General features: G+C 52.4%; 1 protein-coding gene and 1 long non-coding RNA gene across 5 annotated transcripts in view; one reads left to right on the top strand and one right to left on the bottom strand.

The window, feature by feature from the left end:
* ADCY5 (adenylate cyclase 5) overlaps positions 1-4,626 on the bottom strand; it is a 173,198-nt gene extending 168,572 nt beyond the window's left edge. For both annotated transcript variants that reach the window (XM_082460949.1, XM_082460950.1), the window contains exon 1: positions 2,231-4,626. In XM_082460949.1, coding sequence (XP_082317075.1) covers positions 2,231-3,361 — 1,131 coding nt within the window. In that variant the 5' untranslated portion in view covers positions 3,362-4,626. The remainder of the gene's footprint in view (positions 1-2,230) is intronic.
* An 87-nt stretch (positions 4,627-4,713) lies between these two features.
* LOC309660372 lies at positions 4,714-13,239 on the top strand. Of its 3 annotated transcripts, XR_014263371.1 has the most exons (4): positions 4,714-10,957; positions 11,633-11,729; positions 12,124-12,253; positions 12,927-13,239. It is a non-coding gene; the product is annotated as an uncharacterized lncRNA (long non-coding RNA). The 3 variants fall into 3 exon arrangements; XR_014263372.1 differs by having other exon boundaries at positions 4,715-11,729; positions 12,116-12,253; XR_014263373.1 differs by having other exon boundaries at positions 4,717-11,729.

Genomic DNA, 13,239 nt, shown 5'->3' with positions numbered 1-13,239 from the left:
GGGTGGGAGGTGATGGAGGTAGGGAGAGAAGGGAGAGGGACCGGCCTGAGGAACTAGATGGGGAAGTCAGTCAGCCAACTCTTGTTGCTGCAATGGCATCTTCATGCTAAGATGGAGACGGAGCTCCCTGGTCCAGCACTCCTGTCCTGGGATCTGACTCCAGTCTCCTAAAATCACACATCTAGGATTTCCTAGGGCTGTAATCTGACCCTGAGTCCCAAGTCTGGTTCAGTAAATACTCTGAATGATCCTGGAAATCTCTGCTGCTCCATGTGGATGTCATGCCTTTCTTTCTGTAGAAAAGCTATATCCACCCAAGCAACCTGCCTCCCATTCAAGCCAGGAACAACCCCCAAAGGTATAATACTCATGTGAGAGCTTGGGTCCCCAGGTCAAAACATTTGGAGCCTTTATAAGCACTAACAATAGTAGTTAATTTTTTTTAAACCAGCTCTCAATAGGTTGTTCTCTTAAGTTCAAAGCTGATCTCTATAGATTTTATTTCCTTCTGATCCCAGATCAGAAAAACTTTAAGTTAGCATCAACAACCCCAACTACTTCACCTACTGGAACACAATCAAATTGTTAAGCAGTTATTAAATCCCTACTAAGTACCCTACACTGTGCTAGACAAGGGAGAGAGAGTAGACAAGGAAAAACACATACACCTCAGGATTCCTGCATCCAAGGAGCTTACATTGGATGGGGAGTAAAACCAATGGGCACTGGGGAATAAGTAAGTGCCCTACTCTGTGGCTCTGACTCCATTGTTGGCCATGCAAAAGAGGGAGAGGCCAGTATGGCTGGAATGGAAGGAGGGGCTCCTTGCAGAAGGTGAGGCTTGGCACAGAGAGGCTGGAACTGGAAGGGGCATGCATAAGCCTCTCATTTACTAGGCAAGGAACCCGGGGCCCAGAGAGGTTGTAGGTTCCCTCCCTCCCAGTCACAGAGCACCTTGGAGGTACAGCAAGAGCCCAGCGCCATGAAGCCCACAATATTCCCTGTGGGAGAGTATGATACCCAGGAAGCCAGGGGGCACAGGAGAACCCCTCAAGAAAGACGCAGTACTCAACAAGATTGAAGTCTGAGAAAAGGCACTAGAAGTGGGGAGGAAGAAGGCAATGACAATGGAATAGAGTTAAGAAGTTCTGTTAGAGGATGCAGATGCCTGGAGAGACGTGGGGGGACGCACTAGGGTCCACAGTCAGGAGACTAGCCTGCAGCAAAGGCCCACTTGACTCGCACAGCCAAGTAGGTTGCACCGCAACCAAGTAGGCTCAGCAGGGGCCAATGGATGAGGCCCATGGAGCCACAGACAAGGGGACCGCTAAGGGGAGAAGGTGTGCATGTCAGAGGAGCTGGTCTCACCCAAGGTCGCCATGGCAAGCACACCTCTCCCCTACAAGTCTTCGGGGAGTCACCAGTTAACCAGGCAGAAGTTTTATTTCCTCCTAAGCCCACCGTTCAAGGCTCGCCTAACCCATCCCAGGAGGGTTAAAAGCCCCCACCATAGGCAATAACCAGGGGCACCCATATGAAGGGGTCACGACCTCCAACACCAGCTTTCTGCTCAGGCCAGGAGGGGGACCGTCACCACACACAAAGGTTCCTTCCCACCTTTGCTGAAGGCAGCTTTTTGGCTTGGGGCACTTTCACAAATGAAACAAACTCGTCAGTCCTCCCTCAAGTTCAGAAATATCTCCAGCTCCAGAACCCCCAGTCCCAGACAACTGGCAGGGTTATATCATTTCCCCTCCCTAAGACTGGGCAAGGGGCGCCCAGGGTCTCCCCTCCCCAACCCTCCATCCAGGACATTCGGTTAACAAACCATCAGTGGCTCTCAGGAGCGGGGAGGCTGCTACGGGGGCCAGCCACTCTTGTCAGGGGCCTTTTATATACAGAGACAGAAAGCACAGGAAGAGAAGGGGACCTCTCCATAGCATTTTCTCCTCCACCTCTCCTCCCTCATTAGCATCCCTACAATAATGGCTAAGGTTTGGTGTGTCTTCTACCAGCGGGAACATTACATACAAGAGCACTCTTTTTGTAGAGGAAGATGATGGGGCTCAGAGGGGGTTCGGGGGCTAGAAGACACCACACAGCTGACACAGCCATGTCTCTCTGGCTCTTTTCACTACTTTAAAGGGTGAAAGTGGGTTGCCTTTCTTTGGAGTCAGGCCTAGGCCTGCGCACCCCACTATCCAGTCCCTATGCCCAGGTGGGCCCCTACCTGCTTGAGCAGGAACTGGTCCTGGGCGTTGGTGCGCAGGGCGATGGCCAGGTGGAGGGCAGACAGAAGCACCCCGCTGAGTACCGCGGCCCGCATGCGCACGGGCAGCAGCGTGTAGATGGTATAGATGAAGAACACAGTCCACCAGATGCCCTCGGAGGCGCTGCGCGGCTGGGGCAGCAGCAGGCCCACCACCTGGACAGCCAGCACCACGGCGATGAGCGCGTAGCAGGCCAGGCCCATGTGGTCCTGGTGGAAGGCGGCGCGGTTGCAGAGCACGGCCATGACGAGGATCACACCCACGGCAGCTGCCAGCACGGCCAGGTAGGGCAGCTGCAGCGGGGGCCGTGCCGCGTGGAAGGCCAACATGACGAGGCACACGAGCACCAGCACAGCCATGAGCATCGTGAGGCTGCTCTGGTTCAGACGGAAGAAGTAGCGCTGGTACAGCCGCTCCAGCTTGTCCGACGGGAACTTCTTCGAGCGGAATATCTGCAGCAGTGCCAGGCAGCAGGCGCCCAGCGACAGCACCGCGCCAGGCCCCGCGCCCGAGCCTGCCAAGCTGCCGCCATCTCCGGAACCCTCGTCTTCCTCGACGGCGCCGGCCTCCAGCTCGTCGGCCGCGCGGCCCTTGCCCCGCCGCTCCTCCAGACCCAGCTCCACAGAACGGGGGCGCACCTCCGTCCCGCCAGCTGCGGCCGCCGCCGCCGCCGAGCCGCCGCCGCCGCCCGCAGGGGGCGCCCGGGTGCTGCCCCCGCCGGCCGCGCCCCGCCGCTGCCGCCGGCTGCCGCGACCGCAGTCGTCGCCGCCGCGCTCCTGCCAGGCCGACTTGGAACGGAAGCTGAAGCCGAAGCCCCCAGCCAGGGGGTCATCGCCACTCAGCGGAGGATCGTCGTCGTCGTCGCTGCGCCAGCGGCTGGCCAGGCGCTGCTGCTGCTGCTGCGGGGTCACCGTCCCCCCGGGTTTCTTGGTGGAGCCGCGGGCCGAACCCCCAGGGGCGTGGGGGTAGCCATTGGCGCGGGAGTCGGCCTCGCCCCACGCCGAGCGGTGTTCCGGGCCTCCCCGGGACGCCGGCGCCGCCAATGTCTGCGCCGCGTAGCCCGGGGGGCTCACGCTTTTGGAGCTGGACATCCCCCCCTCGGCCTCGTCGTCTTCTTCCTCCTCCCCCGGGGGCCGGGCCGGGGTTCTCCAAGGGGAGGGCGGACGGCCGAGCAGAGGGACCAGGCTGGGGTCACACGTCGGGGGCGGCCCGGGGCCCTGGGCAGTAGCGGGGCATCTTGGCACCCCCGTCCTGAGCGGAGAAGGAGGGCAACGGGAGAGCAAGCGGGAGGCAGGCACAGCCTCGAGGTGAGAAGTGGCTGAGAATCCGCGTCAGGAGTCCCAGGTCCGAGATGGAGTTGGCTCCGAGCTGGGGCAGCGGGGACTACTCGAGCTGCTGAGCCGCGCGCAGAGGGACGTCCGGACTCCTGGCTCGCGTCGAGCTCGACAAGGACCGGAGTTGCGGACGAGGCGGGACGGAGAGGTGTCCTTGCGGGCGGCGCCTCCCCGGAGCTGGCAATGCCCGGGCGCGGCGCTCGCAGATTCTGCCTAAGCGGAGACCAGCGGCACACGCGGCGAGGCGGCAGCTAGGGCGGCTCGGTAGGGGTCCCGGCGTGGAGACCAAGCGGGCGCCCTTTCCTCGCGGCGGACTGGGAGCGACTGGGAGGTGCGGGCGCCAGCCAGCATTATTTTCTTACGAGGGGTGGGGAGGTGGGATGGGGGGGGTGGAGAGGACGGGGGAGGGGGCGGCGGGCGGAGCAACAGCTCCGAAGCCCTGAGGGGAGGGTCCTGGAGCCCAAGGGGGCCGTCGCCCGCATCCCCCACCTCCCGCGGCGAGAGTGGGAGCTTGGCCCCCGCGAAAGCCGAGCCCAGCCTTCAGCGTGTCCGCGCAGGGGGGCGGGGGCGAGGACCGGCTCCTGCAGCGCGGCCCTTCCCCTCTCGCCTCCCCCTTCCCCCAAAACGGAGCGGAGCTGGCCCGGACCCGCTGGCCCAGGAGGGCTGTCGCGCCGGCTCCGCAAGCTCCAGGCTCCTCGCCGCCGGCTGCGGGCCCGCCGCGGCCGGGCGCAGAAGGACTAAGCTGAGGGCGGAATCCGGCGCAGCACCGCCGCCGTTCCGCCCCAACGCAGGCGGGCTTCTCCCAGGGAGCACGGCATCCAGAGATCGAGGGCCGGCGCTCAGAGGCAGCCGGCCGAGAGGGGCCGACCCAAGAGTCGCTGCGCCCCCGGGGCGCTCCGGGGGGACCCGCGGGAGCCGGGCTCAGGGCGCGCCATGCACGCCTCGGGCCCTGCGCTGCTCCGGCCGCTCGCGCCGCTCCTCCCTTCTCGCCCGCTTGCCGCCGCCGCCGCCGCCGCCGCCGCCGCCGCCGGAGCGCCCTCCGCATCCCCTCCTCCCGCCGCCTCCCCGCCCCCCGCGCCGCTCGGGCCTCGGCTCACAGCGGCGCGCGGCCGCCTCCGCCCCCGGCCGGGCCGCGGCCCCCGCCTCGGCGCCCCGCTGGCATCCTCAGGCCCGGCCTCGTGAGGCGCCCGGTACCGTGGGGGCCCCAGCTCCCCTTCCTCACCTAAAATTCTCGCCGCGCCCCCTCCCTCCCTGGCGCCTGGAGCCGCGTCCAGCCTGTGGTCCCTTCGCCGGACCTGGCTGCCGTGCGGTCCTCCCCCGCCCCTTGCTTGGGTTCCTGCGCCCCTAGTCCTAGCTCCCCTCTTTTGTATCCCCCTTTAATCCCCATCCCCCAGTTCAACCCAACTTCAGCCCCCGCGCTGCGCCCCCCTTCCCCGGCCCGGCTCGATTGGCCGCTTCCTGAGCTGTCATATTTGAGTCCGGCGCTCTTATTGGGCGATTCTCTGGCCGGGCGGCTGTACCAAAGGAGGGCGCACCGGCCTGGGGGCGCCCAGGCAGCGACTGCCGCAGGGAGACGAAGACCAGAGTCCCTGGAGGGCCGGAGGGGCCCAAGAGCCAGACCCGGAAATGGACGGTGGAGATGGAAAGACTGAGTATCTCTGAGGCGCAGGAAGACAGTGACGCGAAAGATGGAGATGCAGTGGGTGAGGCCGATGCAGCTAGGGCGGGGCGGACAGGAACGCTTTGGTGGAGAGTTACCCAGAGGGAACCCCACAGACAGCATTACGAACACCTGGCGTTTGTGAAGAGCTCTTTGCCCGTTCATACTTTTTTTTTTTTAATCTCATTTGATTCCCCTCAATAACCCTGGGTTGTGACAGGGGACAGGGCCCGTGTGATTATTCCCAGTTTATAAATGCGGAAACTAAGGCTTCAGAGCCTAATTAACTTGCCATGGGCCACACAGCTCTCCTGACTTGCAACCGAAAGATCTTTCGTCAGCGCCGGGCTGGCTCCCTACCTAGCAAGGTGTCAGCCAGAGGAAGGATGCGCCCCAGAGCAGGGTGGAGAGCCCCGGCTGGAGGAGGACAGGGGAGAGGGCAGAGAAGGACCAGATAACTCCTGCACAGCGCCAGCAACAGTCAGGAGTGGAGAGGACTTTACTTCGGGTGAAAGAGGACCTAGGCCTGTGGAATGATGTACCTATCCAATTCCCCTTGCCCCTAAGCTGTCCTGCTGGGAGCTGCGGCTGTCTAAACACTGGGATGGATGGGGACGTGTCACCTCTACTCCGGGGAGGGAGAAACAACCTTCACTTTACTCTTCTTCCTGCAGCTCTCTCTGCAGAGCTTCTGACAAAGAGGCTAGAGGTCTGGGTGAGCTTCTCTTTCTTTCTCTGTTGGTCATCTCTTTGCAAATTGGAAGATAAACCTTGCCAGAGTTACAAATTGGGAGGAGAAACATTCCAAGAGATCTGAATAAACTAACCCTAGAGTATTCCAGCCTTTGAGTAATCAATCCAGGATTAGCGAAGTCATAAAAAGCACCATGAATTTCGTCAGCAAACATTCATAGAGCATCCCCTATGTGCAAAGCACTGTGCTAGGTGCCTTAGGGATAGAGAGGTGACTCAACTCTGGTTACAGTCAGGGAGGGAGAGGAGCTAAGCCACTAATTCCAGTTCAGAGCACAGTTCAGTCAGTGTTCAGTAGAGGTCCAAAGAGAGTGTTTTGGGAGTTTGGAGAGAGGAGGCATTAATTCCCACTGTAAGGGCCAAAAAGACTCTAGAGGTTGAATCTGGGGCCAGCAGAGAAGGAGGAGTTGGAAGAAAAGGAGGATGGACTAATATTTATTAAGCAACAACAATATGTCTGTGCATCTTATTGTTGCATAACCGTTTTGAGGAAGATGTTATTCTCCCCACTATAAAGGTGAGAAAACCGAGACTTAGAGAATCAAAGTTTGCCCAGGGTCCAGAGTTTGTAGTAGAATGGAACCTAAGTTCAGTCAGCTCCTTGTACTCTACCGCACAGCCATGTAGTAAATACAATATGAGAGGAACACTGCATGGACAGGAGCCAGATGGCCTTCAAGGTGATTGGGTTCCATCCTTGATTCCCTTCTCATTCCCTGAGCTCTCCCTAGGTCATTCCTTTCCATTTTATTCAAAAATTTTAAGTAACCATCATCTTATAGCAAAAGCTATGTATGATTAAGTGTGTAAAAACTAGAAAAGAGAAAGACAAAACACATTCATAATTACAACACCTAGAAAGAACCATTAACATCTTAATTCTTTTCTTAACAAAAAAATGGGACTTTACAAAGAGTTTTAGAATCTGCTTTTTTCTACTTAGCAAAATATTGTGGATTTTTTTAATGCCAATAAGCATCCATCTACAATATCCATTTTATTGTCTGAACAGAATTCCATTGCATGAATATAGCCTAATTTATTTAACCCGTCCCCTACTGTTGGACATTTTTCACTGTCGTAGCAGTTTGTAAAGTTTCCACTGTTTTACTGTTATAAACAATGAGCATTTTTGTAGATAAATCTTCACACACATCTTTAATTGTATCCTTAGGAGAAATTCCTACAAGTAGAATTGCTGGGCCAAAGAATAAACATTTTTTCGCTAAGGTATTTCTGAAATCTGAATCTTCAGCCCCTGCCTCCCTTCCCAGTTCCAAGCTTACCCCCGTCTACTGGAGAACTCCCCATGGATGTTCCTTGGTATCCACCAGCACCCCAGATTCAGTTTGTCTAAAACTAAGGTCATCCCCCAAGAAGCTTGCTCCTCCCTCTGTTTTCTCACCACTGGTGGAATTACCATCCCCCAAACTCCCAGATCTTAGAGTGGCGAGCCCTCCTATCCCAGTTCCCAGAGTCCTGCCACCGTGCCCTTGTCTTTTCACTTCTGTCTCTTCTTCCACATTCTCTGGCTACTACCTTCACCCAGATCCTCCCTCCTCATTGCCTAGACAATTACCAACTCTCCCTCCTTGCCCTCCAATCTGTCCTCCACTTTGTCCCCATCTGATCATGCCTGTCACAACCCGACTGAAAACTGTCCCCAAAACTGCCTCTTCCTACCTGCTAGCTTTCACTATCCACCACTTCCGCACACCATCCAGCCACCCTAAATGGCTCTTTAAATCTCTGCAGAGATCACCCTTTTCACATGCACCCCCAGCACAAACCAAATCTGTAGCACCTCTGTGATGCCTCTCTAATGCCTTTTCCTCCCCCACCACCCCAGGCTGCTAGGCACTCCTTCCTCAGCTCCCAGCACACCTTGCTTTTATCTCTATTATAGCACTTGTCACATTGTATTATCTTGACTTGTTTTCAGAACTGTCTCCACAGTCTGCTGAACTCCTTGAGGGCAGAATTGGTATCTTACTCATTCTTGTGCCCCATACCTGGCACATAGGAGGTACCCCTTAGCTGTTTGTTGGATAAAGAAATGGTACATCTGGGGATTAGTGATGGGAATTGAGTCTGAAGGGTGGGGTGGAGTGAGGGGACTGACTGGCAACCATGGGTGAAGGTGGAAAGGTGGGTTGGGCTCTTTAACGCTATGTGGAGGAGTGTGGGCTTCAGTTTAAAGACAATGAAGAGTCCATGAACTGGGGGGGACAGGGATGTCAAGGGCCATTATGTTTTGGGAGGCAGACTCTGGCAATGTTGTAATGAGATTGGAAAAGCAAGATCCAAGAGCAGAGGGGACCAGTCAGGAAGCTATGGCAGAGCAGATGTATTGATTGATGGAGCCCAAAAGTGACATGGTGATGGGAATGATGCCATTGGCTGGAGGACACCTGTGAAGGGCTGACGAGGAAACCCAGGGGTCAACCACCGTGTAGAGGAGGAGTCCGAAAGGTCAGATGAAAACCAAGAAAGGTGGGGGTCACAGGAACAAAAGGCAGAGGTTTTGAAGAGCTGCTCCAGGATGTGCATCTGGCTGTTGTCATCTGATAGGGGCTGACCACCTCGGGCCTCTCTCTGAAGTGAGTACTTGGCTTGCAGAGGGGAGGTGCCTATACACCTCGGGACATAGCAGGCCCTTTGGGAGATATGCAGACCACCCCCCTCCAGCCATCTTCCCCTTGTACCTTAGTTACCCTTCAGGACTTCATTCTTCATTTCCCCCAGACTTCTTTTTGGAAGAATAGTTCCATTTTGGAAACTAGAATATTAATATTTTAGAATGTTTAGAAATATTTGTACAAGTGGGTCTCAGTCATACTCTTGTACCTAAAAATACTTTTCCCCACAATGCTGAAAATCCCACCATTAGATAGTCATGCTTTGGGATGACAATTATTCCCTAAAAATGCATGCAGAAAATCTAGAGACAGAAAGTAGATTAGTGTTTGCTTAGGCCTGGAGAAGAGGAGGAATGGGAAGTGATGGCTAATGGGTACAAAATTTCATGACCCTCCCTCTTTGGGAGGGTCATGAAAATGTTCTAAAATTAGATTATGGTGATCATTGCACAACTCAAGAAATATACTAAAAACCATTGAATTGCACTTTAATCCAATGGGGTGAACTTTATGGTATATAAATTACATTTCAAGAAAGTGGTTGAAAAAATGAATGCAGATACCACTGGGAGATTGAGAGACTTTTGCCAGGACTGCCAGTCGTTATTAAGTTAGTGTGGATGAGTTTAATCAGCAGGCTTCCCCCTCTAAGGCCAAAACAAGTTTCTCTCACTGAGAGAATGGATGCTTGCTCTTTTTTGTTTTGTTTTGTTTTTTTTAATATCTTTATGGGAGTATAATTGCTTTACAATGGTGTGTTAGTTTCTGCTTTATAACAAAGTGAATCAGCTATACATATACATATATCCCCATATCGCTTCCCTCTTGCATCTCCCTCCCTCCCACTCTCCCTATCCCACCCCTCTAGGTGGTCACAAAGCACCGAGCTGATCTCCCTGTGCTATTCGGCTGCTTCCCACTAGCTATCCGTTTTACATTTGGTAGTGTATATATGTCCATACCACTCTCTCACTTTGCCACAGCTTACCCTTCCCCCTCCCCATATTCTCAAGTCCATTCTCTAGTAGGTCTGTGTCTTTATTCCCATCTTGCCACTAGGTTCTTCATGACTTTTTTTTTTTTTTTTTTTTTAGGTTCCATATATAAGTGTTTGGATGCTTGCTCTTTAGGAGTAGGAGTGAGTTAGGGAAAGGAAGGAAAGAACATTTGGGACCACTAGGCAGTTCCCAAAGCAAATGGAACCAGAAAAGGGCACAGGTGCCTGGGAGCAGGAAGGAGGAGGGCAGAAATGACAGCCAGTTAGGAATTGGAGGTTAAAAATGAACTTTGCCTACTGCCTAGGAGAGCCCTGCCTAGTAATGAGTTCTTCACAAGGAATTAAAGAACTCTAAGAACCCTAGGTTCTCTTAAGGGTGAAAGAATCTTAAAGATCATCTAATTCCCCAAAGGTGTCTCAACCTCCCCTGGATATTTGCATTTTGAGAGCAAGCCTGACACCTCAGACTAGATGACTTACCTTTCCTTTGAAGAACTAACTTACTCTCCCCAAGTCAGAGAGTAGCTAACAGGATGGAACATTGTGTGTCTTGAGGGTAGGTCATCCGTGGAGGCTTGGGCCCCAGTGTCTTAGCCGTTGGGCACAGATGGCTGAGGTCCCTGGGAGCCGTCCTCCACCCTAGCCCGTCCCCCACCAGGAGCTCTGAGGAGGAACCAAGGACATCTGCCATCTTACTCTTGACCTCTGTCTTCCTTGGCTTGGAAATCAAGGATGATAAAAGTGTGCAGTTGGCCACAGGGAACTGGGCCCTAGATTTTTCCAGACTCTACACTCACCTCCAGACCTCTGGGCCTCAGGGAAGAGGAAATATTCAAAGAGCTCAGATTGTAGCTGAGGTGGAAATGGCTGATAATAGCACGATCTGCCACTCTCCCAGGTGTTGACATTTGCATTGTAATGGAGGCGGTTAATGCCTTCAGCTGGAGTGACTAATATGTTCTTTCAGTTGCCGCTGGAAGTACGGGGAGAGCCTTTGTGGCCCGGGGCCTTTTAATGCCCTCTAGTCACAATACTAGATCACTTCTGATCCACAGCTGCCAACCCTTTGGATTGTAATGCCCACATTCCACGCTTTATCTGTGTTCCTGTTCTTGACTTTGCTTTCTTGCACTTTCTCCTGAATCCTTTTTTCCTAGAAGTATGGGAACATCCCCATGAGTCACTTATTCTTTCAACACACATAAACTGATTACCCATTTCAAGCAGAAAACTATGCTGGACATAGTCGAGTGGGGGGAGCCCAAGAAGTATGCCAGCAAGATGCCATCCCCAAGAAGTCAGAGGTGAGGAAATCACAGAAAGAGCTGGAGAACAGCACAGTGCCAGCAGAGCTGGGCTTTGCAGCGTATGCCAAGTACTTCTTGAACAAACAGACGGCTGAGAACTAATAGGAGAAAGTATTCTTATAGGCGGGGGGAGCAAGAGGCTTCTGGGAGATGTGAGAAGGGGACAGAAGTGTGTGTGGGAGTTGGATATACAACAACTGGATGGAGTTTTGAGGATTCAAAACATTCCTCTAGTCACAAAAGACCACGTATTGTATGATCCACATATTATATGAAATGTCCAAAAGAGGCAAATCTATAGAAACAGAAAAGAGATCATTGAGTGCCTAGAGCTGAGGGGAAATGGGTGTAGGAGATGGGGATTAATTGCTAATGAGTACAATGGGATGGTGAAAGCTGTTCTAAGATTGTGCTGATGGTTCCACAACTCTAAATATACTAAAAAAAAAAATTGAATTTCATACTTTAAATGGATGAACTTTATGGAATGCAAATTATATCTTAATAAAGCTGTTTAAAAATGGGGAAAAAGTGAGATCCAAAAAGACCATTCCTTCAGTAATCCTGCTTAGTTATAGAAGGAACACCCTAGTTTTAAGTTCCTAGTCTTTTCCTGTATGAAGGCTCTTTTTTTTTTCTCCTGGCCTCACCACATGGCTTGTGGGATTTTAGTTCCCTGACCAGGGATTGAACCTGGGCCCTCAGCTGGGAGAGCATGGAGTCCTAACCACTGGATTGCCAGGGAATTCCCCGAAGGCTCATTTTTAAGGTAAAAAACTTGCGAGGACCTCAACATGGTATATATGTACTTTTAGTTAAGAAAATACATAATGGTAAAAAGCTATTATAAATTTAGATTTTCATTTAGTAAATGAATTAATACTTTACTAAGCCCAGTAGTATTTATATATGGTAGAAAAGTAGTTCTGTATTTGTACAGGAGCAATTTTATATGCCTAAGACAAGGCTTAGTGGCCCTCTCTCAAAATCTCCTTGGTCCTTTGGGGTCCTCAACCCACAGTTTTAGAATCCTGGTCCATGTTCTACCAAGGCATGTTTGATTCAGCTTCTCTGTCAGGCGAATGCTTGTGGGTGGGGATCCATTAGCAGAAAATGTGATACAATTTCCATCCCATGATGTTTCTGCCTCTTCAGCTGCTCAGGCAAAATGGCACCCTTTCTCCTCCCAAACCAATGAGCTTCGCTGAGAGCAGATCCAGCACAGAAGACATCCAGAGCCATGCTGGTTGGCAGACACTTGTCTTTAGCAAATGTAATTAAAGGCAGCAGCAAGTAAGTGCCTATTAATTTTTCATTAGAAAAGTCAAAGGCAACCTTCTTGGAAAGCAGCATCATTGAACTTCAGCCTTGCTGTTAAAACCAGGCTTTCCCCCACTGTGTATATCTTCTTCCATGAGTACACACACATACACACACACACACACACACACACACACACACACAGAGTGAGTCCACAACCTCTTTATCGAGTGGGAGAGAAAGAGTCAGAGACCATCACTCCTATACCCTTCAGAGGTTATTTTGTCCCATCCCCTGTCTCAAATTACCCCAACGTCTATCTGCATATGTAACTGCCTATGTATATGAACCTTATACAATATACTGATCTCTCCCTAAATTGTGTTCACATACCATTTGTGTAATTTGAACCGGATCTTAGATGCCCTTGGGGAGATGACTATTCAAAGCTCTCTATGATGATTCCTTTTGTAAAGAATACACAGTGCTTGCACTCTGACCTGTTTTTTTTTTATAAGCCAGGGGCAATATGTGAGTCAAGAAGAGGGGATTCGGGACTGGGGCCCAATCTGGCCCTATCAGCTGGCTCTCTGTTGGTAGGCAGAGCCGATTCAGCCGGCTCTAGGCATCAGTTAGCTAATCTCTTTCTTTTCTAGGCATCAGTTAGCTAATCTCTTTCTTTTCCTCCTTGTACTTCCTTACTAAGGCATCCCACCTGATGAGAAAACAGTCTTTCCACTCAACACAGAGGACTGAGGGAAGAGCGCTAAACTTGGGGTCAGAATACCTGGAGGGTCTACACCCACTCTACCACTTTCCAGCTGTGTGATATCCGACAAGTCACACGTCACCTCTCTGAACTGCAGTCCCAGCAAGGGTAACGGCTCTCCTACCCTTCACGATTTGTTATGAGGATCCGGACAGTGACGTGAAATTCCTTTTCAAATTATTCACCATTCTGTAAAATGGGAATCATTCTTAATAATAGCGAATTAATAAAGTCATTCTTAATAAATCCA

This window comes from Balaenoptera physalus (genome assembly GCF_965194825.1).
Source record: "Balaenoptera physalus genome assembly, chromosome: 4".
Taxonomy (NCBI): Eukaryota; Metazoa; Chordata; class Mammalia; order Artiodactyla; family Balaenopteridae; genus Balaenoptera; species Balaenoptera physalus.
The sequence above is the reverse complement of the archived record's forward strand: the minus strand, read 5'-3'. Positions and strand labels throughout refer to the sequence as shown.